Source organism: Puntigrus tetrazona, chromosome 2 (assembly GCF_018831695.1).
Source record: "Puntigrus tetrazona isolate hp1 chromosome 2, ASM1883169v1, whole genome shotgun sequence".
Taxonomy (NCBI): domain Eukaryota; kingdom Metazoa; phylum Chordata; class Actinopteri; order Cypriniformes; family Cyprinidae; genus Puntigrus; species Puntigrus tetrazona.
The window spans coordinates 24,205,545-24,228,437 of record NC_056700.1 but is presented as its reverse complement, the minus strand read 5'-3'; the positions used below and the strand labels follow the sequence as shown (position 1 = coordinate 24,228,437).

Here is a 22,893-nt window from a genome sequence, read left to right as displayed (position 1 = left end):
TCCTGTGTCAAGATGAACACCCGTGATGTTCTCCCAAGGCCTTTTTGTAAAAGTTGCTGAAATATCTTAATTAAGGCCTAGTCCTTAACGGCCTTAATGGTTTAAACAGATTCAAGGTCACTTATAATTACTGCTCCTTTGTGGAGGAACAAACTCCTTAGCTCCGCAGTGATCCTCAAACAAAACAAAAACCCGCTGCTGTGCTACTGTGGTGAATGCAGGAATTTCGTATGGTAACATATGTGCCGTTTCCTTTATTTGTTGCTTCGGGTCTTTCAGGGGCAAAAAGACACTTATTTGGAAATTCTTAGGTCCTGTCTTTGCGTACAGCTGCTAACAGCAAAAGTAACTTTCATGAAGTTTGGCGAAATGCCACGGTTTCGTTCCAGACAATCCTCCTTCGATGAGTTCAGTCCGTCAGTGATGCTTCACCTAGGGATGCTGGAAAATACAAAACCCTTTAGTTTAACAATAGGCTTGATTCGGTTTAAATGTACATAGCGATTCATTAATAACATTACACTCGAACACTTTTTTTGCATGTTACTTGCATGTAAATGTAACACAGTCTGCATTTGTATTAAACGTAGTTGGTTGAACCGGTTGCAATAACTTAAATTGGTTTAAAGTCAAAGTGCAGGTTCAGGTAGTATATCTTTCAGTGACTTTAAAATCATTTAAGAACAAAAAAAACTGACTTACTGAAATGGCTTCATCGTCATCTTCACGCTATTCACGTAAAAGCACTTCAACAATCACGGCAAACAAAAACTTGAAGCTGCTTTGAGGTAAAAACAAACCGTCTCTCTATTCATTTGATTCGCGCTCGGTGACGGCAGTGAAGGGCCCGTGCGCGCGAGCGCTGGCCTTACGCTAACAGATTTGTCCTCCATTAAGACATAAAGAGCGTCTGATAGGGATTCTCTCAGGGAGCACAGAGCTAGCTTGTGAAGAGGGAGAGCTCCGGGGAGAGCTGGCGAAGAGCCTGCTGGAGAAAGACCTGCGGGTTAGGACTGGGTTTTAGCGTAACGAAAGGGAATAAAGGCTACCATACTGCCTCTGCTATTAGCGTGGCGTTTATGTTCTATTCCAAATTTAAAGTCCTAACCCTAAAGGTCTATAAGGATATAAATTCTCATATGCCTTTTCTACCCAACCAACAGATGAGAAAACGCAGAAAATCATGTGCGTAAACGTGACTGAAACGTCGGGTCGTATTTATTTTTTCGCGGATGACGATTTCAGGCTGAATGCAAAGACCTAGCACGTTTACGATTAAGTAATAAAAAATAAATTTGGTCCAAAAATAGAAGGGCGCAATGCATTGTGGGATATGCATACTAGCGTGCTCTGATTGTATGCTACATATAGACCTGGTTGTCTGTGTGATTATGGGCGATCGTATCTTTGCATGGTTTTCCTATCGTATGCACGTTAAAAGCACATGATAGGAAATACGCACGTGTGAATTTAATGAAACGGTCTCACGAAAAGATTCGGGTGACCATGCCTGACGTTTTTTTTCCGGACACGTCCTTGGCAGGATTTCACCAAAAAAAAAACGAAAACTCGTGGCATATACACAAAATGGACTTTGGCGCATATGTGGCGTGCATGTGTTATAATGCGCAGCTTTCACGCGCATACGATCGAAAACCTCGCAAAGATAAGAGATTTCAACATGAAATTGGAATAAAAATGCAAAACACCCCTCCCCCCTTTTCTTTAATAGTAGGATGTTTATAGTACATGCTGCACAGTGTGCAAGTGGCATATTTTATCATTAATGTTAATTAAAACCAGACAGCGATTTATAGGCCCACTGCATTATTTGCAATCCCACGGAGAGCGTTTAACTTTTTAATGTGATAATTGTGATGGTTGAGGAGCGGCGACGGATTATGACAATGATAAACGCTTACGATACATATAAATCAGTCATTTTCATTGAGAGCTTCTTTTCAAGTGGCCACGTAATATCTGAAACACGGCCTCTTGTACTCCTGCATGATTTAGTGACAGAGGTGTATTACATTACAAAGAATCAATAAGGCAACCGGCAGGGATGTGGAAGTACAGTCCAATGGAGTCGATTACAAATGAAACAATCCAAATATAAAATGGTAAGCCAATTCCATTACAGATCTTTATTTATAGGCATGATGCTATAAAACACTGGGAGCTTGGCTTCTTGATGAAGTGTTTTTGTGCATGTACCTCATAAAACGGGGAGATCGATGGATGCATGTGGAATAATGCCCAGGATATGGATGCAGCATTCATAAAAAGCCCTTTCCCTGGTTTTGACAGTCATTGATGATTTGTTTGCGAGTTTATAGAGCATTATTTGTGATAATATAGTTTACATTTTTGACAATGCAAGCAATCGAGCAGTTAAGATTCGTGATGATGATGCAATCTTTTTTCTAGCGAGGATTTTTATTCAGAAACATTATTTTTCTGCCCCGTTGCCATGGTGAGGTAACGAATGTAGTTCAACTTTAATGGTAGGTCTTCGAGAGTGACGTTTCCAAGCCAGCAAATGCATTTTTTTCCCCACACGCACTGCTTATACTATCCAATTGTCTATGGTTATTCTTGACTAGAAATCCTTTTATGTGAGCCATTTACGTTCAGCTATTTGTTCTGGATCGTGCCTGTCACGGTGAAACATTTATCATCGTTACATTTGTTTCTCTTCAACAGTGGCATCAGAAAGAAAGAAGAAACTTTCATTCGCCCCAAAAGGTTCCTGTCCTGAATATCAGTCCTGCCGTTGCTCTGGCAACCAGCTGCCTCCACCAAATCCCTGAGGTCCTCTTCTCCTCTGTGTACTCATTGAGAATGATAAGCCTGTCGCCAATGTCCAGCACCTGCTGCAAATGCAAAAAATGACCATGTCCATCTGAAATGGTCCGGATGCTATTTTAAGTGTAAAACGTTAAACACTAAAACCATAAAATATTTTAAACCATGCAATGCATCACTAAATCTTTACCTAATTTTACGTTACCGGGTCAAAAAGGGCCAGCATTTTAAACATTGCTTGCAGTTTTTTTTATCATGTCTCATTGTGACCAAATCTTGGGTTCAATCTTTTTGTCATTTTTTTTTTATTTTGTTAAGTTTGTACAGTTTATATTGATGTTTTGGATCTCTGAAAAAACCCTGCAAAACCTGCAATTAAAAAAAACGGATTAATAAGGCACACAATCAATCAGATCATAAATGAAATACTGTCCTATTTGAATTCCTAAACAAATTGAATTCAGTTTTTGGTAATAATATAGCATTAGCAATTTTTATAGGCTGTCATTTATCACCAAAAATAACAAAAATCATCAGTCAATGACAATAACCAGCATTTTCAAGAAAGACAAAATTGGATATTCCTGCATGCTGCTGAATTTTTAGAAAAAATGTGTTGATCGAAATCTATTCATGGAGCAATCACTGTAAGCTTGCCTATAAGCAGCTGTTATTTAGTTTGTATTTCAACAGAATCATTCCTTTAAACATAAGATTAAACTGTGAAAATGAGTATTTATTAATGTATTAATATTTTAGGTATACATAAAGTGTTTCGGCAGAGGTCTTCAGAAGCCAGTGATACAGCTTTCGTTTGCTAGGTATCAATGCAAACACATAAATAAAAAAGTGAATTGTGAAATGTTTGAAAATTGTGCTTTTCCAGACAGATGAGTGTTTTCATTGATGATGATGGCCAGAGTGAACCGGTCCCTCCAGTCCTTCGTCGAGGCTTGAAGAAGACAGCAGAGCAACAAACCAGAGAGTTAGTGCAGATCCCACACCAAAAATAGACTGAAAAAAAGAGTAATATGGCAGTGTTAAATGCACAACCTTTGTAAGATGTTCTTCTCCTCGTTACAAATGTCCATTCCCATCCTAGCCTGTGACTGTTTCATCTCAGACTCATCCAGATGGCCAAACAGGAGCAGAACATGAAAGCAACTCATTAGCTTTCAGTGATACGGCTTAATCAAACCCAGACAAAACTCAATCATCGTAAATGATCCACTACCAGAATGAAGAAACACACAACTCATTTAATCAAGATGTTTCAGAACTACCAATTAGAAACTCAAGCAGTCAAACACTCCAAGCACAAAGACACGCGTGACTTTGCAAATCAGATAATACTACGCTCAAAGAAGGAATCTAAAAGCTCGACAGATTTAAAACTCCTGAGGGTATGTTCAAAATGTCACACCGCCGTTACTAATGCACGCTACTATTTTTAGTGTGCACTATGTATGCTGCGCGCGGTGTGTTGTTTTTCAGTATGCAAGCCACACCCAGATTAAAGGAAACAGTGTACACTAAAATGTAAATTCACTGAAGCAATCCGAGACGTGGATCTGTTTGTTTACTAGAACAGATTTTCAGAAATGATTCCATCGACTCAAAAAGCTGCAATTTTGTTATAATGCCATAATGATAATGTAATAACATTGTAATAGATTTTTATTTTACTTTAAACTGTTGGTAAAATACAAGTCTGCTATACATAATATGGCTTTCTACACTGTCATTTAATTCTGCTGATATGTGTTTTGATGTGGGAAGACAACATGGAGATTCACAATTTCACTGGAGGAAGCATTATTATGGATTATCGATTTACTGAAATATTTTGGCTAGATGCTACAGTTAAAAAAAAGCATTGCTGGATGTGTTTATTACAAATCGACAGCATTTTATACTTGACGGACTAGAGTGGTACGTGTTATGAATTATTGTGATGTTTTTATCAGCTGTTCTGACTGATTCTGACGGCACCCATTCACTGCAGAGGATCCACAGGAAATGCTCGGTTTCTCCCAATCTGTTTCCATTAAGAAACACATTTTCATTTTTAGGTGATACGTCATTGCTTGATCAACCTACAAAAGATAAAAAAGCAACATGCGCATTACTCATACGCTCGTGTGACAGAGACCCTCAGCATGCCGTTATACGCAGTAGGCATTATGGAGTTCGTACCGCAAAATATGCAGCATTATTCCTTTTCAAACACACCCGAACGACTTCACAGATTTTTACCAGCAGTAAAACAATCTGTTTTAAATATAAAGTGGCTAATTTTAGCTGGGCAAAGCGTACCAGTACAACTAATAGTTTGAGTAAATGTGTGGTTTTGGCACATCGCTGTTGAAGGAGCATCTGTTTCTGTTTTCTTGCCATTCTGCCTAGATTAGTATTAATGTCATTGTTCTTGTTCAGGCTGTGAAGCTGGAGCTTATACTCAAGTTACGTCAGGTTTGGAAGATTCGGTTAAGCCGTGACCACCATGACCGTGATTTATTTAAAGAACATTATATTTTGCATTATATTTTTTTCTGTGCACGATTTTTCTCTTTAGCAAAGTCACAGCTTGTTGTATTGGATATAGAAATTCTTAGAGGATCTTTACAGGGACCTTTTTTTCTAGGGTTGAGATAGAAGACATTCTGTCCCTAACGGCTACTGACATGGACAAAGAGTTACTGAGCAAAACCGCCATCAGCAGGCTACAAAAAAAACAAGTATTTTCACTTGTCCTACATTCTGCACTGTTATGGAGACGCGGAGATGCACGGAGGAGACTCTGTCGTCTGGCCTTTCCTATGACAAGCTCACAGATGATGTTTGGGTTAACTGGTTTGATTGTTAAACAGACTGTGTGGCTAAAAGATTAAAAGACTTAGCTCAACCAAACTTGCATTTATAAGATGCTCCCCAATTAAAGAAAGCTCTCAGGAGACTAATTGCAATGCTGAAACTACTCAAGATGCTTGTGTAAAGGCAGCGTGGTGACAGAGGGGTTGTATTTTCAGTAGAACTGCACATTTCTTTTTTTATGTTTTTGGATATGAATCTGACTTCCTTTATTAGAATGGATGATGTGTCAAAGACATGGTTTTAACCATAAAGCTACACATCAACCCACTTCAGCACACCATTGCTATAAATACTACATACTCTTATGTATTACCTTTTTTTTTTTTTTTTTTTTTTACATATTTTTAACTTTTACAGTTTTCAGAATACGGTTGAGAATGTAGAACACATTTGCCAGCAGAGGGCATGATATATCCCTTATACTGTGTGTTTGTTTGCTATATGGGCATTATATATTTACTAGCATTCTCAGTTGTACCATAATCCTGTCTGCTTGTTTTCTTTTTATTTATTATAAAACAAAACCTTGCTACATATACTGCATTACACTTGCATATTATTGCACTTTTGTTGGCTTTGTTTGCTTTTATTGTCCTCATTTGAATGTTGCTTTGGATAAAAGCGTCTACAAAATTTATATATATATATATATATATATATATATATATATATATATAACATACAGCAGACTGCTGCAATGATCTCCCACTAGCAAACAAATAGCCATTTCCTCATTAAACACAATTGCATGCTAATTGAATTTAACGTGCCAGATTAAACCTAATCAAATTGCATTCTTAAAGCACATTTTACCTAACAAGCAGCACTGTTATTTAATAACAAATAAAAACATATCATGCTTCAGGTTTCAAACGACAGCCGCAGTATGATTTCCTACGAAGGCGGTATGCATTTTTTCCCTTGCATCGTTTTCCTCATGGCATCTCTATATTATATTTTCTAATAGCTATTATGCGACATCACATTCCTATTCTATATTTCCGAATAAAACAAGCGTTCATGCATGCGGTTGCAACAGCTGAAAATAAAAAAATATATATATTAAATGTATGAAATATATTTACGCAGCACATTCATTATTATGTGTGAGAGATATTTTTGTGACACTGACCTCATCTCCACCCCCTCTTCTCCTCCCCACTCCCCCTTCTCAATCCCACCTCTAATTGCCCAATCCTCCACGCTTTCTGCCTCCTCTCTCTCTCTCTCTCTCTCTCTCTTTTCAGACGCACACACACACACGCGCGCGCACACACACACGCGCGCGCGCGCTCGCGAGCACGCAGACGAACACCTGCGCAGAGCCGGTGAATCACGCCGACGCCGCTTCGCTTCTCCCTCCGATCTCCCTTCCACCCCGACAGTCGGATCGCCTCCATTTTAATCAGGAGACTCTTCGCGGTGGAGAGAGGATTCGTTGCCGTCTTCTGCAGCGCGAGATTGCGTTCCGATTAATATTTCACAAGTTCCTTCTCGCTCGGAGCGGATTGGCTGGCGCTCTTTTGTTTCCTGGAGGTGAAATGATGCTGAAGTGATGCTGCGTCGCTGCTCCCACCCGCTGTAGACCAACATCACCAACATCATCATCAGCATCATCATCATCATCATCATCGCCGGTATGAGTCTCATCGAAGAGCCCAACATGAGAGATTTGGACTAACAAACCCGCAGGGCTGTTGAAGACCTCAAGTGTTTAAAACGCTGAAGTTAACGTTGCTGGAGAACGCCTCGGAGGCAGGTAGGCTTAGTTGTGCGATGCACTGGCTGATGTTTATTTGCTGATCAAGACATGTTGTCAGTTAAACATCAGTAGTCAGAAAATGATGTGGTTATTTCAGCTTTTGGGTTTTCCTTTGTGTGGTTGCATGATGGCTTGCAAGTATGTTAAACACTGACCGAAACCGAAAAATTAAATGTAGCCTAACAAAAAGGGAAGCGACAATAATACATAAATAGAAAACTTTGAAAAAATTATTGCAATTAATTGTTTTTATTAAATGAAGATGGCTGTATGTTAAAGTATGTTAAAACTATTCATTATAATAGAGTGGGATGATGTGTATATATATATATATATATATATATATATATATATATATATATATATATATATATATATATATATACACACACAAAATATTTTTTACATTTAAAAAATCATGTTTTATTATCGTGTTTTAATTTTGTTAGTCAGCTGTATTTATAGTTATTTTTTTATTTATAGTTTAACTGAAATGAATTGAAATGCACAATGACAAACAGTACTTTTGAGAATTGTTAAAAACCGAGTTATCTGTTTTTGCTAATACTCGCACGCATGCATGTAATGTAATGTGCTACGTTTATTAAGACTGGAAATGATTTCATTACGATCCTGAAGCAGTGTTTTTATGGCCTGTTTTTAAAGAAAAAAAAAAAAGTGTAATGTAAGCGGTATTCTAATTGATATGAAACGCAAGTAGTATTGTCTGATGGTCTTTAAAATATTCCGTTTTAAAAGCCTTGTGTTTTTGCACTAGTTTATGTTCCAGTAAACCTGTGATATTCATGTAAACAGCAGGCAGTGGTCCTGACAAACATAGGCCACTGGTTGTGAGTGTGTGTGTGTGTGAGAGATAGAACATGTATGTGTGTAATTGCAGCTTTGTGTCACATCTGACACTCGTTTCTCCCAAAAGACCAAAATTAGAAAACATGACAATCCCGCTTTCCATCAGTACTGTGAACAAACCACCCACACAAACAGACCGAAAAACAGAGACGAACACAAATACACGGATAAGCGCGCACTTTTTATATATTTCACTTTCACGTTCTACTTTCACGAACTGTGCAGTATTAGTTATGCAGGCCTAGCATTGTATATCGAACAACAGCCTGCTGTTTTACTGTTTATTGTGCGTTATATCCGCGCACCCGGCAGGTTGGTCCATAATGCAGGTCATTTTTCATCTGTGCAACCTGCTCCGTTCAATATAATTCAAGTAGGATTGATTTCTTTGTGCGTGCGCGCGCACGCGTGTGTGTGTGCCCTAGCTGAGCCCGCAGATCCTCAAATATGGCAGTCCGAGATATCCAGTCTCTATTGACGATCCTGTATTCCAGGCTCTGTAACGTTACTCCAGTATTTCGCACGAGTGCGTCTTCGCACAGATCCACTCAATCCATGAAAGATTCATGAGTCTAAATGTGGCCCAGACCAAGAAGGCAGATCATGATCAATCTTGGGAGTGGGCGTGATTACTACCGCCAGACTATGAGAGCTATATATAGCGTCTCGCCGGACTTCGCACCCTAACACCCTGTGTAAACACAGCAGACAGGATCAGACAGATGTTACCGTACTGTAGAGATGATGCAGCAGCGAAATATGCTGTTATAGATGAATCAATGGTGATGTGATATGCGACTCTAGATGCGGGATATCGGATTATACGTGCAATGAAAGCACGAAGGCGTTTTTTTTTAGTGCAGGGTGCTACGATGACAGCTGCGACTGGCTTTGTTTATCTTTCTAAGAGGTTTTTAATTGCGCGCATTGTGTTGTTTATAGTACCTTACGGCTTGTAGGATAAAGCTGATCGCGTGATTTCTGGGGCATTGTGAAAATAACTGTTTTCAGACAGGTTTCCTGAACATGAGCCGGCACCGATGGCCCTGTTTAAGGCAGTTGCAAGGATGCTTATACTCACCAAGATATGCTTTGTTTTTTTTTCATGTGTTTATTATTTTATACATGGCTGTATGTATATTTTTTAAATTCAGTATTTCCTTTTATTATTCATAATTATTTCAGATTAATTTATTTTATTACATCAAGTTAAACTAAATGAAATATTCACTTGGAAACTATTTATTGTTTGCATATTATTTTGCTTAATGCCTGTTTTATTTAATGTAACAATGTTCGTTTTTATGGTTTATGGTATTATAGTACTATAATAACCCAGCTTATAATGAACGTCTATGGGCACTCACTTTAGTATCCCTGATACTATTATGTTTTTAATTAGTTTTTAAAATATAATTTTAGTTAAAGTTTTTATAAATTTCTGGCTTTTTGTTTCAGTTTTAGTTACCCTAGTAGTTTGCCGTTTTGAAACTGTAGCCCCATTAATGTACTATATAACGCTTGTTAACATGGGAACTCATTCTACCATTGGTTTTTCATCATTACTTTTCTCCTGTCATGACTTCTCGAGGCAGGAAGTTCTGCATTGAAAATATGGCAGAGATAGACTATTTAAAAAAGAGTCCACCTACCAGAATCAGCCTTGATAAGCAATCCCACTGCACAGCTTTATAGCTCACGTAGCATGCATTTCTATGAAGCAAATGAATATAGGCTTTCACAGACAGCACGTTTATAGACTGTCTTGTCCCACAGAGCTCCATTGTAAGTACTTTACCGTAAACGCAATGACACAAATCAAAATGATTCGTCTGTGGCAATCAGCAGCATCTTCGGCTTGGATTTCTATTCCTTCAAACAGTCCTTTAATTGTATGCATCTGTGTTTCTCAAAAGCATTGGAAGTGTATTGCAGAGACAGTTAGTGCCAACGGTTTCTATACGATCTGCTTAAGCTTATTACGCTTTTGGGAAACTCAGACTCGTATGTTTAGTTTCACGTGGACGGTTGCCCGTTTCTGGGTGCATTTGTATGTGTGTGGGCATCAGAGCTGCGGATTAAAGCGAGCCTAAATCCTCTAGTTGCCTTTTCACTTTCTTCAAAAAATGCGCTTAGCTGTTGAACCCGGAGGTTAATTCAAGTCAATTTAGACATCCGTGTATATCAGTCTGCTGTGTGTTTTTCTAAGAGCCCTTCTGATAACAGATCGGATGTTTGGCTGTGTATTGAAACGACCTTCATCAGCTGCGTGTTTGATATGGAAAATGTTTTTTTTTTAAAGGTTGAATTGCATGAAGTCATCAATGTAATCTACTTAAGTTAATTTCAGGCAGTTAATTGGATGCTTAATGCATTACGGGGGCAGAGAATGAAAGGCTGGGTTAAAATGAACGCTTAGCAGTGAAATAAAGCCGTTTCCATTTTTGGCGCTTGCAAATTACTTTGATATTCTGAGAATGCCATCGGAGAATGTTATAAAATTTTCAGCCCATTGGTAAAACTTGTTAATTAGGTCTTTATCGGTGTCTCTCTCGCTGTCTTTTTTGCAGAAATCAAACAAAGGCCCAAATGAAACTCTGCGACTGAGAATAAGGCACTGAGAAACACTGTTACCACACACATATATTCACTTATTGCTTACACACACACACACACACGATGGCACTGGACAACACCGGCTTCTCTTCGTGCCCCGAATCCCTGTCCCTCCCAGTTCCAGAGAAAGGGGAGGAGCCTGTGGAAGAGGCCCCAAAGGAGGCTCCGCCCACCGACGTACAAAACACATTTGAGGAGCTGGGACACGTGGTCACCACGGAGACAGCCCCGCCCACACAGCCACCGTCGAATAACAACATGTCCTTCCAGGACAAGATGGCTGCGAGGGAGGCGCAAGCCAATCAGCACAGGAAGAAGCTTCAGGGGGCGGGGCAAGAGAGGGGCAAGTTCGGATGGGGTAAGAATCAATCACTTCAGATGATGATGTAGGAGTCGGCGGCTGTCAAAGATTGTGCTCTTCTTACCTGTAACTAATTTCTTAGTTTTTGGATGTGACCCACCCAGTTTGACTTCTTGTCGGTTTTTACGGTATGGATTGTGGTAAGCTGCTCGGTGACGGCGTTTGCCTACTTTTTGTCTTCTTTTTTGCTTGCTCTAATTTTTGTTTCTCCCCAGCGCGCAGCAGGCGTAAGAGGCAGCGCTACGTGGAGAAGAACGGCCGCTGTAATGTGCAGCACGGTAACATGCGCGAGACGTACCGCTACCTGACGGATATCTTCACCACTCTGGTGGATCTGAACTGGCGCTGCTCTCTTCTGGTCTTTGTCATGGCGTATGCAGTCACCTGGCTCTTCTTTGGAGCAATATGGTACCTCATTGCATACTGCAGGTATGAAGAACGCACTCAAACGTACGGTTTTATCTCATTTAACCTTTTAACCTTTTCTCCTTGACCTTGGGAAAGGTGCTACACGAATTAAACATTACACTATTTTTTGATATAAATTAAAAAATCTCCCCCCAGTAAATAAAGAATGCCGAATGTATTGATAATAGTATATAATAATAATAATAATATGTATTGTATGTAAGTTTGGGTAGCACTTTAGAATAGGTGACATTTGTTAACTATTAACTACGTCTTTTCACGCAATACATTCTTGATTCGCTGCTTATTAATAGTTATTAAATGTACTAATAAATTGCACTAATAAATTGCCACTGGTATTCTAGTTTTATGCATGCTAATTAGCAACTAATAGGTGTAACCGTAAAATAGAGTGTTACCAGGTAAACATGATCTATTTTTCTTTTATGCCAAAAATCAAGTATAGTGGGAAAGTAAAGATCATTATGATATTTTGGACGTATACTACCGTAATTATATCCAAACTTAAGTTTTAAGTATTATTATGCATTGCTAAAAAATTCATTTGTACAACTTTAAAGGCGATATTTGTTTTTAGATGCCATTTTTTCCAAATAGTCGTATCCTAATAAACAATACATGTAGGGAAAGCTTATATATCCTGCTTTCAGATGGTGTGTAAATAATTGACCCTTATGAATGGTTTTGTGGTCCTGAGTCACACACACATATATATGTGCGCCTTCAAAACTTCCTGTTTAATTAAATGTATATAATGTATACATAATGTATATATATATTATATATATATATATATATATATATATATATATATATATATATATATATATATATATATATATATGTGTGTATATATATATATATATATATATATTAATAATAATGTATTAATAAATCACTTCTTCCCCGAGGAATACTTCTCAATCAAGTTTTTCGGCTCATAGCTGCAGTGAATTTGTCCATGCTAGATATGAACACAATTAATCTGTGTGGGTGGACACTTGAGAACAAGCTCTGCGCTGCAAGATGCAAGAGCCAATTTACTAAAGGAGACTGTGCGATTTAAAAAAAGACAAGGACACGTTTTTACAAATGAAACATCTCTGAGTGATCTCTCACTCTTCCTCTTTCTTACGGCAGGGGCGATCTGGATCATTTAGAGGACGAAGCGTGGACTCCGTGTGTGAATAATGTTAACGGATTCATCTCCGCGTTTCTTTTCTCAATTGAAACGGAGACGACTATCGGCTACGGTCACCGCGTCATCACTGACCAGTGTCCAGTGGGCACCATGCTACTCTTGCTACAGGCTATACTGGGCTCTATGGTCAATGCATTCATGGTAAGATCAAACACAAGCCACTTTCCATAAAAAATATGGCACACTTTGGCATCCAACCACTTTTAAAATAAGCTAAAAGAGTCACAAATCTTGCATTTTTGCCAGGAAATCAAATTATATTTTCTATTTTTTTTTTTATTAAAAAATTTTTAATGCTGACTTCATTCATCAAGACCAGCCATTCTAAGAAAACCAAAAAGTAATATTATTAAATAATATTATTATTATAATATTTTAGGTACTACTTGCCCCATTTTTTGTAGAAAGCATACTGTAATTCTTAACTTAATTTTGCAACTGTATTATTTGTACATTTTTTATCAACAATAATGTTAATTAATAAAATAATAATTTTATAATGGTACAATTATTTATTATATATATTATTTATAATGGTAAATAATAATAATAATTTTTAATGGTATTAATATATATTTGGTCAAACCTTCATGTCCTTCAAACAATACTGTTTTTAAATATTATTAATAATATTTTATTATTTTTAGGCGTTAATATATATTTAGTAAAAGTCCCTGTGTGTGTACTCTTTATACATAATAATGTTTTCTGAACAGATTTTTCTGAATTGTCCTATTTTTTCACTGCTATTTAGATTTTTTTTATTACTTAATTCTTTTTATTAAGTAATAACAAAATCACGCAGATGGGTGCATGTCTCAGACTTTGGTAAAAATATTGCTAAATAAATAGAAAAATAAAACGCATATAATATTTAGTTCACCTCCTGAGGTAGATGATTTTTTTTTGAAAGTAGAGCACCTCTTTTTTTTTAAAAAAAGCAAGTAATTATCTTGGGGTACCTTTGAAGTACTGTTTACAGTGTTTTTGTAGAAAGTGCTGCATGATGTGGTCTGGAAAAGCAGGGTATTTTTCATTGCACGTGGCTTTGGTTTGTTGATCTGTGCTCTACTGAGTTATATCATCCATAACCAAGAGCAAATGAGTCATGCGTTTTGGAGCACAGATGTGTGTACCCTTTCCCTCTGTTTCTGTGTCTGTCTTTCCTTTTCTCCTTCTCTAATTCTGTCGCTTTTGCCAAACTCGACCCCCTTTGCAATCTCTTTTCTGGCCTATTTTGATGTATTTTTGTGGTTATGATGAGTTCATTTATATCTCTATGTCCTGGTTTAAATGTTGCCCCCAGGGGCTTCATTTCACACACACACACACTCTCTCTGTAAATGCCACGTCCTCTAGTATCTGCTTTTCTAAACCCAGATCAACAGATTAAACCTGTTTTCTCATATGGCTCACTTTCTTTTTAATTAGTGATATTTGTGAAAGCAAACATCACTGTTATTGCTCACATTTGGGGTTTGGAATTACGTATTCATCTTTATTTAGTATTAAACTTTATAAACATTTACATATCATATTGTTCTCGCGGTGTGTGCGGCTGTTTTTCAGCAAATAAAAAAGTCTTATACATTTAGTAACTTCTTACTTTGTTATCTATTGTGTAAGTGGTCTGTTCAAAATTATAGTTAATGCTTTTTCTTGATATGTAAGCGCTTTTGAATTCAAATGCCATCCTATAGACTTGAATGGTATTCTGGTAACAACTTTGATTTCAGTAGAGATTAAAAATAACAAAATTTACTAGATAGTGGTCAATAAACTAACAGTCATTTGCTGAAAATGATGCCTCCATCAAGATTTTACAGTATTGTAAGAAACAAAATAAATGACTTTATTATTTAACTGCTAATTTCACATAAAGAAGCTTTATTTCAATTAACATTTTTTGATAGTTTTAATTATATACGAGCTATAAACTAAACTATAAATTGAAATAAAACTGATATAAACATTGTTTATAAAAAGCTTATTTAATTATTATTTAAATTTTTTTTTATAAATTATTTTTTTATTTATAAATTATTTTTCTGAGTTGTAAATAAAACAAAATCTGTTTTACGTGAAAATACTAATTGTCTTTCTTAAATGTTTTACTCTGTAATTACCGTTTCTTTGCAAAAACACAAATGTAAAAATTACAAGAGCGCATAAATAAAACCAACTACAATTACAATAAAAATTGCTAATTTGAAGTATAATTTTTATAACGTTTTATTTGGAAAAAATTGTATATACATATATATATATATATATATATATATATATATATATATATATATATATATATATATATATATATATATATATATATATATATATATATATATATATATATATATATATATATATATATATATATATATATATATATATATATGTGTGTGTATGAACAACACCTCTGCACAGCACTCTTCACATCGTTTCTTTCTCTCCTTCTCTCACTAGGTTGGCTGCATGTTTGTGAAGATCTCCCAGCCGAATAAGCGCGCCGAGACATTGGTGTTCTCTCGTAATGCTGTCATCTCATTGCGGGACGATAAGCTCTGTTTGATGTTCCGCGTCGGAGACTTGAGATCCTCCCACATTGTGGGCGCTAACATGAGAGCCAAACTTATCAAATCCAAACAGACACAAGAGGGTAAAGCGGCTTTCACCAGCCTCACAGACTCAACCTCGCTCGCAGCCAGTCACTGATGAAGTGGCGCCGGCTGCTGGTCACACCATACAATGACATGCTGTGAACGCGCGTTCGCATCCATTGGCTTTTTTTTGTCTTTCTCTTTAGGTGAGTTTATTCCCCTGGATCAGACGGACATCAGTGTGGGCTTCGAGACGGGGGACGATCGTCTCTTCCTGGTGTCTCCGTTGGTGATCTCTCACGAGATCGATGTCCGCTCTCCGTTCTGGGACATGTCCCAAGCTCAGCTGGAGAAAGAGGACTTTGAGATCGTGGTGATCTTGGAGGGCATGGTGGAAGCTACAGGTACGTGCACCAGTGCTCAGGCGTACAGTGCGTGTGAATACGTTGTATTAGCTTGTGTTGGTTGGATATATTGTGATGTACAGGAATGACCTGTCAGGCGCGGAGCTCTTACCTGGCAGAAGAGGTGCTGTGGGGTCATAGGTTCAGTCCCATGATGTCTCTGGCCGAGGGATTCTTTGATGTGGATTACGGGGCTTTTCATCACACGTTTGAGGTACAGTATGTGGCGTACAATAGGTATTTCTAATTGGACTGTTTGAGGTTCTGCGATCAAGTATTTTTGTTTACACTTTCTATGGAATTTCCAAAAGGTTCTTTAGTGGTTTTTTAGATTGTATAAAACTTTCATGTTCACATCATCGTATTAGTCTCTGTAATAATTATCGGCGTGTATTAGGATGACCAGCGCTTTATTATAAAGCAGATCCAGAGATATCTAGCTTTAGTTTGGTTTTTTACGCGTGCAATCGATCAAAAATTCTGATTCAAGTTGCTTTGGGTGTTGCTGGATGAGTCATGATTGTACATCACCAGAAAAAAATCAGTCTTCTTATTCTCTGTGCTTTGGCCGAACAGTATTTTTGCATGAAACTACAATAAGCTATTTTCTGTTATATTAAAAAAGAAAACAATACCGTATCTGTAATTGCATGGTGCTGAATGGGAGAAAAGAAAAATAAAGTGAGGTGGAAAAAAATAATATTGTTATATTTAGACAACATTTAATTGTATTCAATTCAATTTTTACATTTAAATATTTTGAGTTAAATAATTTATGTGGCAACCACTGTATTAGCTAGTTCTAAGGCGCTGTAATAAGCGTTTGTCTGTGCAAGACTGTCCAGAACTTTATTATAGAACAAAATCAGAGATTTCTCTCCTTACTTATGGGATTTTGTGTACATATCCAATCAAAAATCCTGCATTAGTTGCTGTAGTTTTGGATGAGTCATAAATGCACATCCCCGGAAGAAATCAAACTACTTACGCAATCACTTTCTATCCTTTGACCAAAGGATAGATCATTTTTGTATAAAGTTGCAAAATAAAATTAAGTGGGTGAGTGAATGAACGAACAAACTAATGAATAAATACACAAATATGTATATAAAAAAAAATTAAATTGAGAGTTAATATTATTATTTTTAGATGACTGGATATTTAATTTGAATTAATAAATTAAAATTTATTTAAAGAAGTACTTTTGTTATATTTTATATAGCAATACTTTTCTGATAATTATTCAATATTTCTATTATATATTTTTAACTTTAAATTAATATTTAGACTGTATTTATTTATTTTTGAAAACATTTTAAAATATAAATGGACAGACGCAGTCAGGATTTATGTGTTGAACAATTATTCACAGAATAAAGATTTAGATAAATGCTTTAAATACACTACCTAAAGTTGTTTACGATCTTTTAAAGGTGGACACGCCCTCCTGTTCTGCGAGAGAACTTGCATTGGCTGCTGCCCGTTTGGACGCTCATCTCTATTGGTCGATTTCCAGTAGGCTTGATGAAGAGAAATGGGAGGGGCCTAATCTGACTGAGCAAACGGGGAAGTCCACTGATTCAGAATCGGTCAGGGAGGGAGACGGGCCAACATTTACTGTGGGTGGAGTCACAAATACCCAGGACCAATCGGTTGTGGGAGAGCAGAACGGCAGTGTGACCACTGACCAATCAGAGTCTGAGGCTTAAAAGGATGCAAGAATGTAAAAAGGTACGGAAATATTCGAAGGAGCCCACAGTTGATGTAAATTTAACTTTAGTCTGGATTTTTCAGCGATCCAAGCCTTCTTCTTCGAGTTAGATTTTTAAATGTATAGTCGCTAATGCCTAGCATAGAATACTTTCCCCAAGGGGGAAATCCTAGTGTCTCCTTCCTGTATTTTCAGTCAGAATCAATCTTAACTTTTGATGTTTCATGACAACACTGCCTTTGAATTCACACAGTAGCTCTATTTCAAAGCCTAGTAAGATGCCTCATTGTCTGCCGTCGACTTAGACATCATCCTAACTACCGAAATAAAACCTGCGAAGGACTCGTGCGGTGTTGCCTTAAAGGGATAGTTTACCAAAAAAAGAAAATTCTGTCATAATTTACTCACCTTCATCTTCTTCCAAGCCTTCTGTTGAACAGAATTCATATTCATGAATATATCGTTCTTCGAAATATCATGTTTTGTGTTGAATAGAAGAAAGAAACCCATGCAGGTGTGCGTAAATACATTTTTGGGTGAACTTTCCCTTTAAAGTGCCCCTGTTATGGGTTATGAAAGATTCACATTTTAGTTTTGGGAGTCCCAAAGAACAGGTTCACATGCATGCAAGGTCAAACACAATTAAATAATGTGAATCTATTTTTTACCTCATTTGTCCAGTGACTCCCAAACGATTCATTTCTCCAAACCCCTCCAGTGATTGGTCGATTTCATTTAAAGCAGCCTTTTAACGCTTCAAAGCGGCACCTACCTAGTGGCAACGAACGAATTAGCATTTTCATTCAGACCGACGCGAAAAGACCAAAAAGAGAGAGGGCAATATTCAAATGTTTCATTCTGACATCACCATGAAACGGCTCGGGACTCGTTTCAGTGATTCGGAGTCGACTCTTTCTTTCGAGAGACTTTATACGGTCGCTTTCAGATTGAAAACTTCACCACACGCTGCATGAAAGCTCATTTTCCAAAACCCCTAACAGGGGCGCTTTAAACGCGACCAAAACATAGGCGAAGCTAACCAAGCTAACGTGTCTGATTCGCATCGGTTCCAACCTAACCGTCTTTAACGTTTCACTGCCTTTCTTTCTTAAGTGTTCAGCCAGAGCGGTACTATTTTTAAAAACGATCTTTTAGAACAAGCCGGTGCAAGTCGTTCACAGTCACGTTGGCTGGTTTCACGTGCACCTGAAAATAAAGTGAACGTGTTACTATGGCGACGTTACATTCCAATTTGCAACATCACAGCGGAGTTTAGCGTTAGCTTCTTAAGAGTCAGCCGGTGGTAAATTTAGCACGCGCTCTCGACTGCCGAACAGCCCGGGAGAGTCATGTCATTGTGTGAGTGGATCTAGATGATAAATGGCTTAAATGGATTCAAACGCGAGAGATATCGAATGCCATTAGGCCACTGCAACTTTTCGACTTCCTAATGAAATCAATGTAGAAATTAACATCACCCTGTGATTGATCAGCCGTATTCGACCCAATGCAAACACGCTGCTGTCCTTCTCGTCTCTTATTTATCGAGTTCGAATGCGTTCGTAGCAACAAATAACTAATTGCTCCGTTGCTGCTGCGGACTAAATGAGAGAAGTTATTAATAATAATCAGTGAATACTTCCAACACTTCAACAGGCTCTTTTTGACATATTTCTAATGTCGTGCAACCAGGGGTGCGTGTCTTAAACCAGCTGGCAAAGGTCTTTTCCCATGCTGGTCTGGACTGGTTTGTGGGTGATCTTTCTGGTTAAGTTATTCAAGATGTTTGGTTTTTTATTTGCCGTGTGCTTTATTCGAAAACGAGCTGTATACAAGCTTGACAAAAAATAAATTCTCCATATTTTCTATATGCATACAACAAATACATACAATCAAAACTAAAAAGGGATATGAACGAAACAGCAACCGAAACAGGGTTTTATTATATTTTTTTACACTCAAAGAAATGTTTGAGTTAAAGGGAACAGTTGCGGTCATTTTTCGAAAGACTTTTAATAATAAATGGATTTTGAAATATAGAGAACATAGAGTTTTATGTCCAAGGCTGAGTTTTATATTTTTTTTTCTGATGGTCTCTTTAATGAATTGTTGATGTAATTCAGAAGTATTTCTTGTTACAGTTTCTTTTGGGACAGTTGTCTGAGAATTAACTCTCGTCTGTCATAAAAGACTGTTTGGATCAGGTTCGATTTTCTGCGTTTTCTGTAGCAAAGAAAGAATGGATGAATGTGTTCAAAATAAACACGTGAAAATTACGGTCTCAGTTTGCACGGACGATTAATCCCACTTTAATATTATTCATCATATGTTGAAGAAACTACACTGATCCTAGATAAAATTATGCTAAAAACCTTCAACAGCACTGTCATGAGCGATACACTGATGTGTGTTTGTGCAGAGTAACAGTCATTCTGGACCTTTAACATCACTGAATACTTTAAATGCATTATTATAAAAATTTTAGTATGCTCACTTCAGAGGAGTAAATGTTCAGAAGAGTAGGAATGATTTCAAGGTCCACACGAAAATATTTATTTTCCTTATTTTAGTTTCTAGTGCTAGTGTAGAAATGTTTGCCAACATCTATGATTAAATGATTAAGTTCAGATTTGTGTTGTTTTAAAGAGGTCTCTTATGCTCATCAAGGCAACAATTATTTGATCAAAAAATCTATAATAACACGAAATAGTATGGCAATTTAAAACAACTGTTTTCTATTTTAATATATTTAAAAAATATAGTGATGCAAAGCTGAATTTTCAGCATCATTACGATCGGTGTCACATTTTTATATGCTGATTTGCTTCTCAATAAACATGTTATTATTATTATTATTATTATTATTATTATTATTATCAGTGCTGGAAAGTGCTACTTATTTTTAAATTATTTATTTATTTTTTTAAAAAGGTGAAACTTTTTCAGTATTCACGAATTATGAGCATTTACTTATAAAATCTTTTTTGATCACGTAATGCGTCCTTGATGGTCAAATGTCAACGGCGATTTCTTTATTAGTCCAACAGATATTTATTTATTCTATCATTTAGATTTCCAAAAATGACAACTCATTTAAATAAGGCACAAATAACTGACTGCACCTTTAAAAAAAAAAAAAAAAAAAACGAGTTAGAATCGAGCTGAGAGAAACTGTGTGTTTTCTTGTGCTGTCCTGTATGTGACCCGTAGCTCACTTGAATGTCTTTAGCACACACGATAAGCACAAACTCTGCTCTCGCGCAGGTTTCTCCACTCGCTTTTGCTGCTGTTGACATTTTTAAAATATGTGTTTCTAAGCTTTACTATTTCTGTATCACAAGTCTTAATAAAACTGTATTCAACCTAAAGTGTGGTGATTTAAATTATTTGTCACCCGTTTGTAATTTGGCGCCGCTGGCGGCACCCACCGGAACTGCGCGTCAGAAACGCTAACTAGTCCCACCCCGACTCACTTATTTATACTATTTAATTACGTGAACTGTTGAGCTAATTAGATACATGTTTAGCATTATAAAACGTGGGTTCGGTTATAATCCGTTTAGTTCTAATTCTATTCGAATTTCTAGATTATCTCCACGTGCACGAACGTGTCCTCTTCTTAACCCAGTGAGATTGTGGGAAAATGTTAAAAGTATCTATCCTCTGACCTTCTGACTCTATCTGTCATCTTCCTTCCGCCCCCCTTTCTGTTTCGCCCTATCCGTGGTGTATACAGCGCGCTGATCATTTAAAAATAGACGTTTGCGTGGTTCCTTTAAGACGCAAGGTTATTGCGCGGAGCCTCCATGTGCTGTATCCGACCAGCTCTGCAGTTTAGTCGCCCTGCAAGGCCCGGAAGCTCCACTAGAGGGCGGCGGCTGGCGCGAGGCTGAGTGCACAGATTCATCATTTCACTATTCTACATAGTAACAGACCTACAGATCTGTATAAGCCCCAAAGCTCGGTGGGGTTGTCTTTGAACGGCTCACAGCCAGGCCTGCGCTGAATCTGCGCCCCGCAGCACTCCACAGAAACATCAGCAGAATTAAAACGCCTACCGTTCACAAACTTTTACACGCCCTTTGACCTTGTTTACGAAATATCTTGAGCAATCTGATCGCACTTTTTAGCTATCGGTAAGAACGCATTTGCCTCGGCATTGGAAGATGCGAAAATGGCACGGGTTTCTCTTCATAATCGGTTCAGGGCAAAGAAAATCGCGACGCGGTAAACAAAAGACACTGTTTTATATCTCGCATTACGTTTCCCTTCGCTCTCTTTCTTTTCTGTCCAATACGCCCCTCCTCGCCTTTCCTCTTCATTACAATACTGACATAGTTTTTCACACGAGAGCTTGTGAAACCCTACGGAGGCCCGGTGCAACACGCTTTTCTGGTCCGTTTGAATGGTTTGTGCAAGCCGTGGATTCTCACAACAAATTGTGGTTGTGTTAAAATGAATTGCGTTACATAAATAATTATTGTTCGATTTAAGAAACTCCGACTTAGAGGTAATTGCATGCATGTTTTTGTGACGACGCCTCATGTAGGGCATGCTGGGAGGTTTGCATGTGAACGACATCCAGGCTCTTTCTCTCTCTCTCCCTTCACCTCTAGCATCTCTACGGAGTGTCATTGTGGATAGCGCTCGTACCGTGCTGATCTGATCGAGAGCACCGGGAATTCTGGGTCAGTGTTCCATGGTGATGAGGTGTGTGTGTGTGTGTGTGTTTGTGAGCGGGCCGGTCCCTCAGAGAACTGGTATGGTGTTATATACACAAGAGAGACGGATATCAGCATCTCCGTGCTCAGATGGAGCACAGTACTTTGGACTTTCTCTCTGTCTGCCCATGTGGAATCTTATATAATGTCATCTGCTTTCATTAAGATGCAGGCAAATACAGAACCTAATGCACGAATCCGCAATGCTTGAACGCACTGTGAGGTTTTGTTGGATAAAAGCATCTGCTAAATACATGAACGTAAAAGTTTAGATCTCTATCCTACTTTTTGGAGATAAATAAAGTTCTTGATGTTACAGAATCTTCAAATGTGTGTGTACGTGTGCAATATGTTTGCAAACTTAATTTGTGTGCATATTTAAATATATATAATAAAATAAAGTTGGATATATATATATATAATAAAATGGAAGTTGAAAAAATTATTATATATATATATATATATATATATATATATATATATATATATATATATATATAATATATATATATATATATATATATATATATATATTG

At 37.4% G+C, this 22,893-nt stretch overlaps 1 protein-coding gene and 1 long non-coding RNA gene across 5 annotated transcripts; one reads left to right on the top strand and one right to left on the bottom strand.

The window, feature by feature from the left end:
* Window positions 1–2,047: 2,047 nt before the first annotated feature.
* LOC122325249 lies at window positions 2,048–7,098 on the bottom strand. Of its 2 annotated transcripts, XR_006247274.1 has the most exons (4): window positions 6,998–7,098; window positions 3,862–4,904; window positions 2,999–3,760; window positions 2,048–2,876 (listed from the first exon to the last, which is right to left on the bottom strand). It is a non-coding gene; the product is annotated as an uncharacterized LOC122325249 (long non-coding RNA). The 2 variants fall into 2 exon arrangements; XR_006247272.1 differs by lacking the exon at window positions 6,998–7,098 and having other exon boundaries at window positions 3,862–6,851.
* On the top strand, window positions 7,000–19,912 carry kcnj9 (potassium inwardly rectifying channel subfamily J member 9). Of its 3 annotated transcripts, none has more exons than XM_043220207.1 (8): window positions 7,000–7,437; window positions 10,885–11,288; window positions 11,507–11,720; window positions 12,861–13,062; window positions 15,388–15,580; window positions 15,728–15,925; window positions 16,009–16,139; window positions 17,359–19,912. In XM_043220207.1, exons 2-8 carry the CDS (start codon window positions 10,994–10,996, stop codon window positions 17,632–17,634), a joined length of 1,509 nt encoding a protein of 502 aa, XP_043076142.1. In that variant the 5' UTR covers window positions 7,000–7,437; window positions 10,885–10,993; the 3' UTR covers window positions 17,635–19,912. The 3 variants fall into 3 exon arrangements, with proteins under 3 accessions (XP_043076142.1, XP_043076134.1, XP_043076148.1); XM_043220199.1 differs by having other exon boundaries at window positions 7,000–7,441; XM_043220213.1 differs by lacking the exons at window positions 7,000–7,437; window positions 10,885–11,288 and adding an exon at window positions 11,307–11,431.
* The last annotated feature ends 2,981 nt before the right edge of the window (window positions 19,913–22,893 follow it).

Bases quoted from the DNA above. Each gene is read 5' to 3' on its own strand.
- kcnj9 (XM_043220207.1), top strand. From the start codon at position 10,994: ATGGCACTGGACAACACCGGCTTCTCTTCGTGCCCCGAATCCCTGTCC. The intron at 11,289-11,506 runs GTAAGAATCAAT...GTTTCTCCCCAG, and splicing joins GAGGGGCAAGTTCGGATGGG to CGCGCAGCAGGCGTAAGAGG. The intron at 16,140-17,358 runs GTACAGTATGTG...GATCTTTTAAAG, and splicing joins CTTTTCATCACACGTTTGAG to GTGGACACGCCCTCCTGTTC.